Consider the following 15,063-nt stretch of genomic DNA (forward strand, 5'->3'; position numbering starts at 1 on the left):
CACCAGAAGCAAGCTCCATGGTTCCCTCACTAACTTCCCGACTGAGGCATCTCCTGAGAATTCTTACTAAACAGAGAACACTGGGTCATTGCCAAAACCATTTCAGATAGCCACAGCCACAGTAACTTCCATACTGTGAACGTGTAAGCACACCTCTCACTCACGCAGGTAGATTTACTGCCACCTCTTGCTTCCTTGCTGCCCCTTTCCTTTGCCAGCTAGTGCTCCATTTCTGCCACAGTACAGTTAAGGAAATAAAGAGCAGCAGTTCTACAATTCAGTTCATTTTACTGCTTGTCAGGCCAGTGAGGAAACAGATTGAGAAAGGTGAAGAAACTTGCCCAAAGTCACACAGCTAGTAAGTAATAGAACTGAAGCATGAGCCCACAAATTTTATTTGATCTGAAGCAAATTGAACAGAATATCTGAATGCTCTAACATTCATAAAGGCATATCTCTTTATTTGCAAGTAGTCTCTGGATTTTGTTATCTCACAGGCTGATATCACCATGCAAACCAGGATGCCCTTGGGAATGTCAAACATTCCTACCAGAGAGTGATTTCCTTTAACTTTCTAAAACTATAGACAGTATGGAAAACACCTGGGACATAACAGAGCACCACAAATACTAGTCTTCCCACCCTCCACCTGATCCTGCCTCGCCCTACCCCAAGGCTCCTCTAGGATCCCAATCCTAATGCTGAATGGGACCAGCCTGCCTTTGCTTTCTTCTGACAGCTCAGTGACCATCAGGCAAAAGACAAAATGCAGAGTTTGGCCTAGGCATGAATTCCCCTTCATGGGGCTGAGCCCCTGGGCCCTGGGCAGGGCAGTGGAGGCATTGATAGGAGGGTAGCCACCAGGTAATTTGGGACTCGGAGCTCAGGAAGAGCTGAGGCTGGCTGTGACATTCCTTCAGCAAACACTTCTGCCCCATATGAGAATAGTTTGAGCCTTCTCACCTCTCCAGAAAGGGGTAGGAGGACAGCCTGCAGAGCTCCAAATGTTCACAGAGGCAAATATTTTGATGTTTCTTGCTCAGTACTGAGCAGGGGAAGGTGGGGTGGAGGGGATATGAGGCCTCTGCTCTGGGCCTCACATGCTTCTGCACGTCTGGAAGCTGAAGCTCTCAGAAGGAGTCCTATATTTAGACCCTCCAGGAGGAAGGAGATGATATGTCACCACCACCTCCAGGACCAGCCCCCCACCTCTGCACTGACATATGACACATGACTCAACTTCCCCACAGAGCTCCAGCTGAGAGGGTATCTATTGGTGGAACTGAGGTTTAAGGCTAGGGCCGCACTCAGTCATTTCACCCTTGCCCTGGGCCCTTCACCCCCCCAGAGCCCCAAGTATCTAGGCTGTGCTTCAGGGTTCTTCAAGGCAGAACCACTGTGGGAATACAGGCAGGGTCAGCCCAGAACAAGAAGGAAGGGAATCCCTCTGTTTCTTAGAAGCTGACATGGGAGTCTGAAGGGAATCAGGGAAGACAAGGCTACAGAATCTCTGGAATGAATGTTTTGGGGGAAGACACACAGGTCTACCAGTCAGTGATCTGGGTTCTAAACACCTCAGTTGAAACTCCTGACCAACCAAGGCCTGCATTTCTTACAGTGATGTGACTGGCACATGGGATCCCAATAATCCCCAGCCATTTAAAACCGAGTCCAGTAAAAATGGCCTTTTTTCATCACTTCACCCTTACTGAGAGAGACCATATCTTATCAGAGGAACACCAGAGCCATGGAACATGTGAGCTAGAAGACACCTTTCCCTCTGTAAAATGTAAATGTTCTCTGAAAAACAGAAGAGACCTGGAAGCAGCAACTACCCAAGACAATCCTTTCTTCTTACAGATGAGATCAAGTTTAGGGAGGAGTGGTGTTCAGGCAGTATGTGCCATCATTTTTTAAAGCACTTAACATGCCGGGAACTGCACAAAACATGTTCAGTATATCATTTAATTTTGTCCTTTGAAACTGTTTTCTTTTCCCTTTCTCATTTTACCTTTTTTAACTTCCCATCTTACTAATCATAAATAGTAACTTGCTGGAGGTAAGTAGGTATCTATCATTTGCTCCCAGGTCTATGTGACTCCAAAATTTGTTCTCTTAACTTTTTTACCCAAACTGAAGCCATATTAAAATAACGGAACCACAGTTTTTTAAAATGAGTGGCAGACATAAACCTAAAATCCAAATATCCTAAATTCTGTTCTGAAGAACTTTGTCATTTTTTTCCCCAGATCCTTCCCTAGGGCATTAAGCATACTGGCTTCTAGTGTCATGTTGAAATATTACATTTTTCTCAACATATTAGAAAGGATAATTCTTATATAAATAATTTAAAATTGAAAAGATTTATATCTTATCTGGTATGCTGGTGGTCACAATTAAACAGTTTGCTCTAGTATAGTGGTTAAGAGGAAGAATTCTGGAGCTAAATAGCTGGGTTCAGATCCTGGTGGCATCACATAATACCCTGCTCAAGAACAAGAATAGTACTTTCTGTAACTCATTTACTTCATCTAAAACATTGCATGGTAATAGCACGTACTTTACGGAGTTGTTGTGAGGATTATAAATGAACTAATTCATATAAAGCACTTAGTAACAAAAGATATCTACACTCTTATGTTTATTGCAGCATTATTTACAACAGCCAAGATATGAAGCAACCCAAAAGTCTATCTATAGATGAATGGATAAAGAAGATGTGGTATTTACAGACAATGGAGTATTACAAGGCAATAAAAAAGAATGAGCTCTTGCCATTTGTGACAACACGAACGGACCCAGAGGGTATTATGCTAAATGAAATAAGTCAGACAAATAAAGACAAATACCATATGATTTCACTTACAGGTGGAATCTAAAATACAAAAGAACAAGGGCTCAGTTGGTTTAGCACAGCACAGAGACTGCTTGGGATTCTCTCCCTCCCTCTCTCTGCCCTTCACCTATTCTCTCTCAAAATAAATAAACTTAAAAAAAATACAAAAGAACAAAGCATACACAAAGCCATAAATACAAACAACAAACTGGTGGTTGCCAGAGAGGAGAGGGGTAGGGCAATGAGCAAAATGGGTGAAGGGGAATGGGAGGTACAGGTTCCAGCTATAGAATGAATAAGTCATTGGAATGAAAGGTATAGCATAGAGAATATAGTCAATGGTATTTTAATAGCATTGTATGGTGACAGATGGTAGCATAGTGACTGTGGTGAGCATAGCATAACATATAGAGTTGTTGAATCACTATATTGTACTCCTAACATTAATATAACATTGTGTGTCAACTATATGTCAATAAAAAAATAAATAATTTCCTTAAAAAAATAAAAAATAATGCACTTAGTACGTGGTGACTAGTAAGCACTCAGTAAATGCTAACACTTACCTGGGGACCAAACCCATTAGCTAGAGCTTAGGGAACAAAAAAATGATAATAACGACAATAATAACATTTTAGTTCTATAGTGTTTTATGGCTTTCTGAGCCCTTCGACACAAAATATCTCATTTGTCATCTCTCGTCTTGGCATGCCAAAGGAAATAGCATTATCGTATCATTTAGCTAGGAAAGGCATAATTAATGAAGGCAAGAGTGGTTGCAAAAAGCCTGTGATATTTCTGCATTGGTGTAAGCTTGTTGTTATGGCAACTGTCCCCTGCCAACGACCCTTTTCCAAGCAGAGAAAAAGACCCAGTTTTGGAGCCGTCACAGCACATCTGTTTCTCTGCTCAGCTGATTAGCTCTTGTTTGCAACAATGAGCAGATGGAAGTAAAAACAAAAAAACAAAAAAAAATTTTTTTTTCTAAAAAAGAAGCAAACGTTTACTTTATCCACAAGTCTGCTTTCTGATACAGAAACAGACCTTTAGCGGTTTTAGTAAGATGCCAAGTAAACTGAATCCTTAATATATGGGTTGCTTCTCTCACTGGTAGGACTACAAAGTGTAGTCAACTACAAATTACAGGTGATAGGTCCTTCACGTATGTCTTTTAAAATGATGTGTCTCACACTCCAGTTTCAGAGTATTCTTTCGCTATATCTCTGCAGGTCTTTGTTGTTTGAGCTGTCTCAGCACACATTTTCCACACTGAACACTCTGTGAATACATTAAAGTGAAAGGGTACAAGGCTGGTGGGCTAGGAAACCTGAATTCTAGAACCAAGACTGAACTATCTGAACTATCACAGAGAATAGCCTCTCCCTGCCTTAGTTTCCTCATCTGTCAAATGGGACTTGCATGCCCATGCTCTCGGAAAAGCCAAACCATTCCTCTACTTACGAGGTATGTGAATTCGGGCCTGACATCTCTTATACACTTCTTTGAGCCTCACTTTCCTCAGTGGTAAAATGGAGAAAATAATGTCTAATATAGAATCAAATAAAATAATGTGTTAAATATCCCTATCCTAGTTCCTGATACATTGATGGGTCCTCAGCAAGTGCAAGTTTCCTTCCCACCATACGCATGTTTAGCAGGTACAATATTTAAACTGTCTGACATTCAGCTGGAACTCTTCCTTGAGGTCCCTGCTTGCCAGACATTACCTGCAGGTGTTAGACCATTAGGAGATCTGGGCTCCCAGGGAAAGAGACAGGCACCTCTGGTGGCCGAGGAGCACTCAAGGGGCCCTGGATGCCAACCACTTACCATCCAGAATGGAAGTCTTTCAAAAATTTCCTAATCAGCACGGCCACACCTATGCATACCAGTTACTAGAAGGCATAATTTTAACACAGTCCACAAATGTCCCCCATAAAAACAATAATGACAACTTTGGTCCTTTTTGTTTAGTTTCAGTCATTTACAACATTCAGTTTAATTCTTTGCTATGTGTGATGGTGGGAAAGGAAGACGGAGGATCAGTTCCCCCAACTGCCCCCCTCCACCATCATCATAAATAAACATAAAGTAGGCTTGTGTCCCTTTTTGCTATAGCCCAGGATATTACCAGGCAAGTATATGATGCAAACACTAGCTGAGCAATACCAATCCTGACAATGGGCATGGGTTCCAGTTCAGTGAGTCAAACATACAGATAGATTCTGGTCACTGTTACTCACCTACCTACTCAGTGTCCCTGGGAACACAGCCTGGCAGAGGCTTGGATTCTTACATATAAAGGCAATATAATCATGCCTAACTGGCATCCTCATAGGTAGGTGTGAGCACTAAAAAAATATATTTGTAGGGGCACCTGGGTGGCCCAGTCAGTTAGACGTCTGACTTCAGCTCTGGTCATGATCTCAAAGTTCACAAGTTCGAGCTGTGCATCAGGCTCTGTGCTGACAGCTCAGAGCCTGGAGCCTGCTTCGAATTCTGTGTCTCCCTCTCTCTCTGCCCTCCCCCACTCACACTCTGTCTCTCTCTCTCAAAAATAAATAAACATTTAAAAAAAATATATCTGTGAAAGTTGTATGCAAATGTGCAACACTATTATGCATATTATTTATTATAAGAAATTGGCTGTCAGGAGACAGTAGAGGAGAAAAGAGACAATAAACATAGCTAATGGGAAGACTGCATTAAAAAAATATACATGTCTAAGATACAGGCTAAAGTAAGAGTCAGGGAGACCAGAGGCTCAATGTATACAGAGGGTTGAGGGAGGTCACCAGAGCCAAACATCTCAGGAGATAATAAAAAATTCTTGGCCAGACATCAGGTAGGACAGAACAAAATTCTGAAGGTGTTAAGCCCCCATGTGGGAAGGCAATATGTTATGCTTAGTACATCCAGTAAGAACGATGTTTGCCTTAAACACCTGAGGCTGAGAGAGAACAGTATGTATGTGTGTGCACACTCATGCGTGCATATGTAGACAGTCAAAGCTGAACTCTCTAAGCTAATACCTGTAACATGCAAACCTGACCTGTAGGTTCCAAATGACTGACTGATACCCTTGGAAACTTGAATTACTTACTACAAAGCAGGGGTGCTAAGTATTTGGAGGGCTGTTATGGGTTGAATTGTGTTTCCAAAAACCCTCAGAACCTCAGAATGAAAACTTACTTGAAAATAGTTGCTACAGGTGTAATTAGTTAAGATGAGGTCATACTGGAGTAGGGTGAGCCCCTAATACAATATGACTGGCGACCTTATAAGAAGATGGCCACGTTAAGGCAGAGACAGACAAAGAGAGTGCCATGTGACTACAAAGGCAGATATTAGAGTTATGCAGCCACAGGCCAAAGAAAATCAAAGATTGCCAGCAAACTGCTAGAAGCTAAGAAGGAGCCAGAAAGGATCTTGGAGGCTTCAGAGGGAGCACAGCCCTGCTGACACCCTGATTTTGGACTTCTAGCCTCCAGAACGAGGAGATAATAATTTTCTGTTGTTTTAAGCCAAGTTGGTACTACTTTGTTATGGCAGTCCTAGAAAACTAGTATGGAGTGGACAGTCTTTGACTCCAGGACAGGAGAAGAACCCTCTTTAACTTCTTGGCTGACCACACGATCAGCCTCATGGAAGTAAAGGGGGGGTGTCTATTTGTACCAAGAGTACTTTCACTGGTGGCTACTGGAATGCTGGAGCTACTACTGTCCCTCAGATACTCACAGGCAATGTTGTCACGACTGCCCCCAAGACAGTCCCCAACAGTGAAGCCATGCAGCTTGCAGCAGTCACAGCCTGGATTTTTGATGGCTTTACTGAGCTGCTGAACCAACACACTCTGCAACCACCTACCTCTTGCCTTCCCTGGGTCGTAGCACGTTACCGATATACTCAGTTTATAAAAAATTGTACTGATCTTGACTTTTATTGATTTACTTTTTTTGATCTTGACTTTCAGATTAACCCTTTTACTATGCTAGGCAGTATTTCCCCAGGAGCATTGTTTCCAAGTACTATCATCCTAAGAGCACTCCCTAGAATTTTTCTTATTCTATATGGCTGAGCTGATACCGCTTTTACCCAGTATTTTTCAACTTTAGTAGTATCCAAATGAGACAGTGAGAGGAAATAAGTGGAGAGTGTTGACAACGTAAGAGTCAGTTCACACTACAACTTTGAGCTGTCCCAGTGAACTATGCGTTTGGACTGCTCATCAACATTTGGTTGTGGTATGGTCACATTCCATTAGCTACCTGGTTTGTAGTACAGCCTATTTGAATTAAATATTTAAGTTACTCAAGCTGGTGAAATAAAAATGGAAACAAAATTGGGAAAACAATAATTCAGTTCCATTTCTCAGAATTAAACAGGATCAAGGATCTTTCAGCTGCATTTTCAAAATAAAAGCACTGGTCACCTGCAATGATTTCATTCCCCTGGTATTGCCATTGCGTACACTGTTGCCATATTTAATCTAAACACCACTTATTCACACTAGAGAAGTAAATGTATATTAAGATCAATATGCTATGCAGGCCATCACTTGAAGACAATGTTCATTTCAACCACTACTGATTATACTTCCAAGGACTGCTCTTGACCCAAAGCCTTGCTCACCAGGGAGAGCACACGTTTGTGGAATTGAACTGACTAATGGAAGACTGTTCCTGTGGACATATTTAGGGAGAAATAGGAAGCAAAAAGAAGCCTTGTTGGAAAAAGTAATTCTCCATTTAGAAAAAAAAATGTGATAGGGGTTGCCTAGGGGCTCAGTTGGTTACGCCTCCGACTCTTGGTTTTGGCTCAGGTCATGATCTGACGATTTGTGAGTTTGAGCCCCATGTCACGTGAGACCAGGCTCCGCATCACACTCCACAATGACAGTACAGAGCCTGCTTAGGATTCTCTCTCTCCCTCTCTGTCTGCCCTTCTCTGCTCACTCTTTCTGTCAATCAAAATAAATAAATATACTTCTAAAAAAAATAAGAAAATAAAAATGTGAGGATTGTGCAGGCTTGAGTCCCAAGAACTGCAGCCTAGAACTCAGAGCATACTGGGCACCAGCACACATCCTGAGAGAGTTTTTGAGGCATGCACGAGCAATTGGGCACTTGCTCCTGAAAGGCACTGTTGAGGTTTCCACACCGCAATCTGCGTACTCCTCAACTTGACACTACAGCAGGTAAGATGGGACACTGGCTTTTCCCTGCTGATAACACAACCAGCTCCAGACAATCTGGGCAACAGAAGCTCACCACAGACCACAAAACTGCCCCTTACAGAAACAGTCCACATATTTTATTCAACGTGGCTAAAACTGAGAAGCCACAAACACCTCATGAGAAATGTACGAAGCCAAAGGCAGGCTTCTCTTATTTACATTGTGTGATTCTAAGAACACCAGCTTGCTGTTAGAACAAGAACAACATCTTCTGTGTTATGCCACCCTAAATGTGAGTTGAGTGGCCTCAGTTATGCTTTCCTTCAATAACAGATCAATCAAAATCTACAGAGAAATTTTTTAATACTAGTTGTAAAGCCTCCTCAAACTACCCTCCAATTTCATCTTCTCCTTTGGCTTTTTTTTAACCAATGGATTCATTCATCCAATAGAGGCTTATGAGCACCTACTCTGTATCAAGCACCATGCTGAGAGCTAGACATCCTAAGACCCTACCAACAATTACAATGGGATGATCATGGTATACTAATGGAGACTAAAAGGTTGCAGTGGAAACTTAGGGATAGGAGCCTCAGTGTCAGCCATGCATTAGGGAAGGTTTCTTAGGGGATAGAGATGCATTTGAGCTGAGACTTGAAGACTGAGAAGGAATGTTTCAGGGGTCTGAGGCCTACTCCAGAAGATACAGCAATGCGTGGAAGGGTCAAGATGGATTTGGGATGAACCTGTTCACTACTGTTGAGGCTTAAGAAGAAGTAAATTGGGGAACAGTAACCTGAGATGAGACTGGACAGGTAGACAGGGGCTGGAATATGAAGGGCTTTGTTTACTATCCAAAGGAGTTTTGACTCTTTCCTGCAGTGTTACTCAAAGTAGGGTTCACAAGGTCCCTATGAAAATTCTTATGTTTTTGTTTCTGCTGCAATGATGACTTTATTAGTAATAAAATCAGAGAACAGTGATAAAAACATATTCCAAATATGGATGACCATTTGCCTCACAATTTCAGTGCCTGTATTTATATTTATTATTAAGTTGGCATAAGCCAAGAGACATGTACCAGTTAGAGACCAAAGGAGATGCTATTTGAACAAAGATCACCCTAGCTGAAATAGAGTAAAGTGGTGGGTCACCACATGGTACAGTACTAAGTATGACAAAATAACTCAAAGTAATTTATACTGTCACACTCTGAAACATACTTACACTGCAAAGGACAACTGAGTTTCACAAAACAGTGTCATTTGTCTCATTAAATTAAAGGTACTTACTTGAATGATACTGGCTTTGTAGTTTTTTTATAACACATTTTTTCCTTTTAGGTACATAGCTCTATAAATATAAGCAATAAGGAGTTTATATCTAGTTTCATGTTTTTTAAATCCTACTTAAGAAACATTTAAGATTTAAGTAAACCCTGGAATCTGCAGGAGTTTTCTTTTTCTCTAAAATGAGCCTGTCCATTACCCAAGTATGAAAGAGAGGACCATAGACAATGGTGAGCCACTGAAAAACTATGAGCATATTGATGTGAACTGATTACTGTGTTAGGAGACCTCCCGTACAGTCACACAGAGGAAAGACAGCCATGGGGACAGAATAGATAGAAAGACCTCTAACAAGATGACTGCCTGAGTCCTCTTATTAAAAGCACCCATTTGCTTAATCCCAGAGACCGGCTCAGGGCACAGGCCTCAGTATGGTGGAATTAAATGCTGACCTGGCAAGCAAAGCTGTATCAGTATTTCAGGGTATGCCTTATCTAGTTGGAAAATTCCCCATACTTCTACATGCATCATCTCACAGAGGGTTCTGTGATGATGCCAGAACCAAATTAGGGTCAAATCCCAGGTTTTGCTAGAGAGCCAAATAAGTACACAAGAGAAGTTGCTATGTACCTGGTAGCAAAAAACAACCAGGACTTCTTCTGTATATAGTGCTGTAATCCATTTGGAGCTGAAATCTTTCTCTTTATCAATAAGCCATGTGTTTGTGGGGCTGCATCTATCCAGGGAAGGCAACTTTTTCTAATTTACACAAAGGCTGGGTAAACTTGCCAAGCCATGACCCTTGGAAAGAGCTGCATCTTCTGGGGGGAATACCTTTTTCTAATTGCATGAAGGTACCCTATGGGTTAGCTGTGACTAAATCCTCCATTTTTGAGATTATGTGTCATCATTATCACTGACCAAAGCAGAACTTACAGTTCTGAAAATTTTGTGAAGTATATGACTTTCCCATAAAAAGGCACAGTATCAAGGTACTCAACAAACACAAATAAGTGCCTTCTGATTACCTCAGGGGCCATCCAGAACGGGGTGCCAACAGATGTGTTTCTCCGTAGACGTGTACTGGTGAGCTGAGCTGAGACACCTATAGGAAAAGGGTATCGTAATTCATCAGTGAGCAGAGGATGATGCTAGACCAGAGGCTGGCAAACTTTTTCCATCAACGGTCAGAGAGTCGATAGGTTTTGCAAGCCACATGGTCTCCATCAGAACTACTCAACCCTGCCCGTGGAGAGCAAAAAGCAGCCACAGACAACACAGAAACAAGTAAGTACAGCTGTGTTGCCATAAAAATTTATTTATGGATGCATATAATTTTCAAAAGTCATGGGGCGCCTGGGTGGCGCAGTCGGCTAAGCGTCCGACTTCAGCCAGGTCACGATCTCGCGGTCCGTGAGTTCGAGCCCCGCGTCGGGCTCTGGGCTGATGGCTCAGAGCCTGGAGCCTGTTTCCGATTCTGTGTCTCCCTCTCTCTCTGCCCCTCCCCCGTTCATGCTCTGTCTCTCTCTGTCCCAAAAATAAATAAACGTTGAAAAAAAAAATTAAAAAAAAAAGTCATAAAATATTCTTTTCATTTTTTTCCCTCATTTAAAAATGTAGAAGTCATTCTTCTCTCACATGTCATACAACAGGAGGCAGATCAGATTCAGCTGAGACACCGTATTTTGCCAACCACTATATGGAAACATTTACCACTCTACCCAAACCACTAGAATAGTTTGTTTTCCTAATGAATGTTCCTATCTATAGTGCTGCAAAATTGGAATCAAAAGAAAATATCAAGAACTAAACCCAAAATATCTTCCTATTATACTTCCAAAATATTCCAGGTGATTTCTTTCTTAAAGTGGTGCTTCTTTTTACAGAGGAAGAAAATTGGCATGTATTATCTATAATAGAGTATCAGTGTAGACATAAAAACTTTTTAGTCCCTTATCTTACCTAGAAGCCTGGAAACCTGGCAAGACAACCATGTCAAATGGAAAAAAAGTTGACTAATAATATTATTATCTAGGACTCAGTGCTGAGGACCTGAATTTTAATGTAATTCCAATGTATTTTATCTATTTTAGTCTTCAGACAGCTCTCTTCTCTATACAAAAGGGAGTGAAGTAGAAGCACAGATGTGTTGGATTAGTAGTCAGAAGACTTGTTTTCCATCCCAATTATGCCTTTTCCTAATTGTATGACCTCAAACAGACTCCCTCACTCTGAGCCTCAATTTTCTTATCCTCAAACTGGAGATAATGATACCTGTCACACCTAATGCCAGGGTTCTTCTTCTTCTTCTTCTTTTTTAAATAAATTTTTTAAAGTTTGTTTTTATTTGAGAGAAAGACAGAGGGCAAGCAGGGGAGGGACAGAGACAAGGAGACAGAATCCCCGGCAGGCTCCACACTGCCAGTACTGAGCCCAATGTGGGGCTCAAACTCATGAATCGTGAGATAATGACCTGAGCTGAAGTCAAGAGTCAGATGCTTAACCAACTGAGTTACCAAGGCGCTTCCATAAGGGTTCTTCTTAAAGATCAAATACGAAAATAAATGTGAAATATTTTATAAATTGCACAGTATTTTACAAATATAAGGTATTCTTTTATACCAAGCAGAAATCTAATGTAGGGGTGCCTGGGTGGCTCAGTTAGTTAAGCATCCAACTCTTGGTTTCAGCTCAGGTCATGATCTCATGGTTCATGAGTTCAAGCCTGTCAGCATGGAGTCTGCTTGGGATTCTCTCTCTCTGCCTCTCTCTCTGCCCCTCTCTGACTCATGCTCCCTCTCTTTCTCTCTCAAAATAAAGAAATAAGTTTAAAAAAATAAAAAATAAAAAAAATCTTTAATTAAAAAACAAAAGAAATCTAATGCATCCCTTAACATAATGACAAACATTGTCATTAATGCTTGTTGGTGATGAGAACTTAAAAACCTGAATCAGGCACAGATTTGTCAAGGACCCATGCCTTGCTCTGGGTGGGTGGTTGTACTGGATGCTTGCATTCTCTTTATTAGAAATCAAAAGAGGACTCTCTAAACTCTATTGACCATGGATAATTTGTTATTTTGCCATGTTCTCTACTGTGATTTTGCTTAAAGAAAAAACTAAACTTTCCTGTTTTTAATTGCTAGAAATTCCTTTTCCAGCAACTGGAAGTTTAGGAACCTTCTATTGGCAAGATAGGAGCCTCATTTCAAATCACAAAACTGGTAAGCAGATAAATCAGCATTAATCCCCATCCTCATCCTTCTAGGCTCTTTCCCTCGCAATACATTCACTGCCCTTGGGATTATGTGTAAAATGCATCTCTGATGTTATCCATAGCACATTCATAAGGTTACACCATTCCTTATTCAGAAAGAGGAGAATAAGACTTGAACAAAGTGCCCCTTTGCTGTTTCTCTTTGCTTGTTGTTCTTTTAGTAAATAGATCAATACACCTAAAGTAACTCCATTTATTTTTGAGAAATTTCTTCTGAGCTAATCATTCACATTTTAACACTGAATTCTTACTTAACAAAAATATAATGCATATTCAAAATCATCAATCTTTTCTCCTATTTTGTTGACTTGGATAAAGAACATTTTAAAAAGTGCTTCTGTAAATGTTTTCTCATTATTTGTAATAATCATACTGAAGTACTAACTGTTGTTGAACACATTTAGAAGATTAAACCATTCAATAAACTTAAAAAGGAAAACCAAATGGTTTGATGGTTTGTGACTATCAATACATGAGTGTTGCAAGGAGATATTTAATAGGTCTCTGGCCTTAGGTGATATTGCTCTGCATTTCCTCTCACATTTCCATTTCCTCTTAATGTTTCCAGTTCAACCAGCCTCACATGTAGCAGCAATAATCACAATTTAGAGGGATGTTAGCTCCCAGACCCAAAGGACTATTTTACCTTCTGCTCACTGGGAATAAGTGTGCCTGAGGCTAGAAAAAGTCATTTGAAAGACCAAACTGCTTTCTCTTTTCATATGCAAAAGAAGAAATGACGAAATGTAAATTATAGACAATCGCCCTGAGATGCAAAATTCTTCCCAGAAAACCAAAAAGTTTTTCTATCAAATTCTTCTTTTAAAACACTTTTATTTTCTATCTTTAATAAAACTGCTTCTAAAGCTGAAAATAGATTAACAAACAGCATCTCCTAGGGTGATCCATCTGGTAACCCCCCCACTCTCCAGTCTGTGTTTGACTGGAAAAGTCCCTCAGCCTATGGGATAGCAGAGAGGCCCCAGTCTTCTGAGATTCCAATAAATTGTCGCCTTGGGCTAAACTGCACACATCAAGAAAACAAACGACAAGCAGTCATTACCAAAGTCAACGAGCTTAACTCCTCCTTCTGTTGTCAGAAGAATGTTATTCCCCTTGACGTCACGGTGGATGATTCGGTTATTGTGCAAATGTTGAAGGCCCTGCATGGCATCCCACCACGACCAAACAACAGGAAAGAGAAAGGGTAAATTTGAATGGTTATTTAAGACAATTTTTACCCTACTATTAAAAATCCAATCAAAGTCCACATTTGGCTACACCTCCTTGCTGTTATGCACCTTGTATATTATAGGGCCATTTCCACTTGTTAATATGCAATGGTGATCCCGATAGATTACAAATTGCCCCCTCTGACGTCATCCCCAGCTTGATGGACATTCTTACCAAGAGGGCCCCATATAAGATGTATGAGATCATTGCTTCATCCAACCGCTGGCCGCACCTGAGTAGACCTTTGACAAGCTCGGTGACTGAGCCCCCATTACACAACTGCAAGAGGGAGTGCCGAGGAGAGAGAGACAGCAGAGCACATACAAAAGAAAAAGAAAAAGACGTTAAGAAGAAAAGCTCACTAATTATTGACCTGATGTAGTAAATTTACAGATCACAAAACTCCAGGTCAGAATAATTAAACTTCAGATTTAGATTATACAAAGTACATGTCTAAAAAGTTGATTGTCAAGTGAAATATAAAAGCACAAGTTACTTAGACATTTGAAAGAGAAGGCATATGAGTAATCATGGTGACTTATTGGATACTTTTAATTTTACATGAATATTGCCGATTTAAAAAAACATAAAAACACATGCATTTTAAAGATAAGAAAAGATGGGAAGAGGTAAAGATGGATGCCGTTGCTACTGGGAGGAAATAAATCTCAATTCAAACCTTCCTGTCTCCAGGGCTAGCACTGCAGGCATCAGAAGCCCAACCAAGCAGCTCTTTCCAGAGTTGCCATTGCATGTCAAATTTATGGAATGGAGTTGCCGCATATGTGCATTTAACCTTCTCGTATTCAACCCTGGGTGTTCAGCAACTTTATGCCTTTCTTTTTTTTTTTCTGTAATTAAAAATACTATAAAAGTAAATCTTGCATATTTGCTCTTTGTTATGTATTATATATTACTGAGATTTGTTCGAGAGCACATGAACCAGGCATACTATACTTTCATGGAAATGTAAGGGTTTTCAAGGATAATTTTTACTAACTGTAGAGGTCAATATGCAGGTTTGGGCTTGCTACGTGCCGTCTTAAATCAAAGGTTCTTAATTGGTGTGAGCAGGACATGGAAATACCTTGAAATTGTAGGTATGCATGTTGTATATGCATCTTGCATTTTTTCTCTGAGAAAATTCAGAGCTTTCTTCAGATTCTCAGAGCAATCCTTTCTCTTATAAAGGTTAAGACCCCACTTTAGACCTAAGTTTCCTCTGGGCACTTTGTCTAAATTTTGGGAAAGG

The 15,063-nt window shown here is 40.6% G+C and overlaps 1 protein-coding gene across 1 annotated transcript in view; it reads right to left on the reverse strand.

Annotated features, from left to right (window-relative positions):
- Positions 1 to 15,063, reverse strand: part of MYO3B (myosin IIIB) — a 406,696-nt gene that overhangs the window by 362,193 nt on the left and 29,440 nt on the right. The window contains exons 4-6 of the mRNA XM_047084875.1: positions 13,986 to 14,090; positions 13,642 to 13,741; positions 10,330 to 10,406 (exon numbers count right to left, since the gene is read on the reverse strand). Coding sequence (XP_046940831.1) covers positions 10,330 to 10,406; positions 13,642 to 13,741; positions 13,986 to 14,090 — 282 coding nt within the window. The remainder of the gene's footprint in view (positions 1 to 10,329; positions 10,407 to 13,641; positions 13,742 to 13,985; positions 14,091 to 15,063) is intronic.

Source organism: Lynx rufus, unplaced genomic scaffold (assembly GCF_022079265.1).
Source record: "Lynx rufus isolate CCGP_SWC_20201006 ecotype Redwood Valley unplaced genomic scaffold, mLynRuf1.p SCAF_2, whole genome shotgun sequence".
NCBI classification, from domain to species: Eukaryota; Metazoa; Chordata; class Mammalia; order Carnivora; family Felidae; genus Lynx; species Lynx rufus.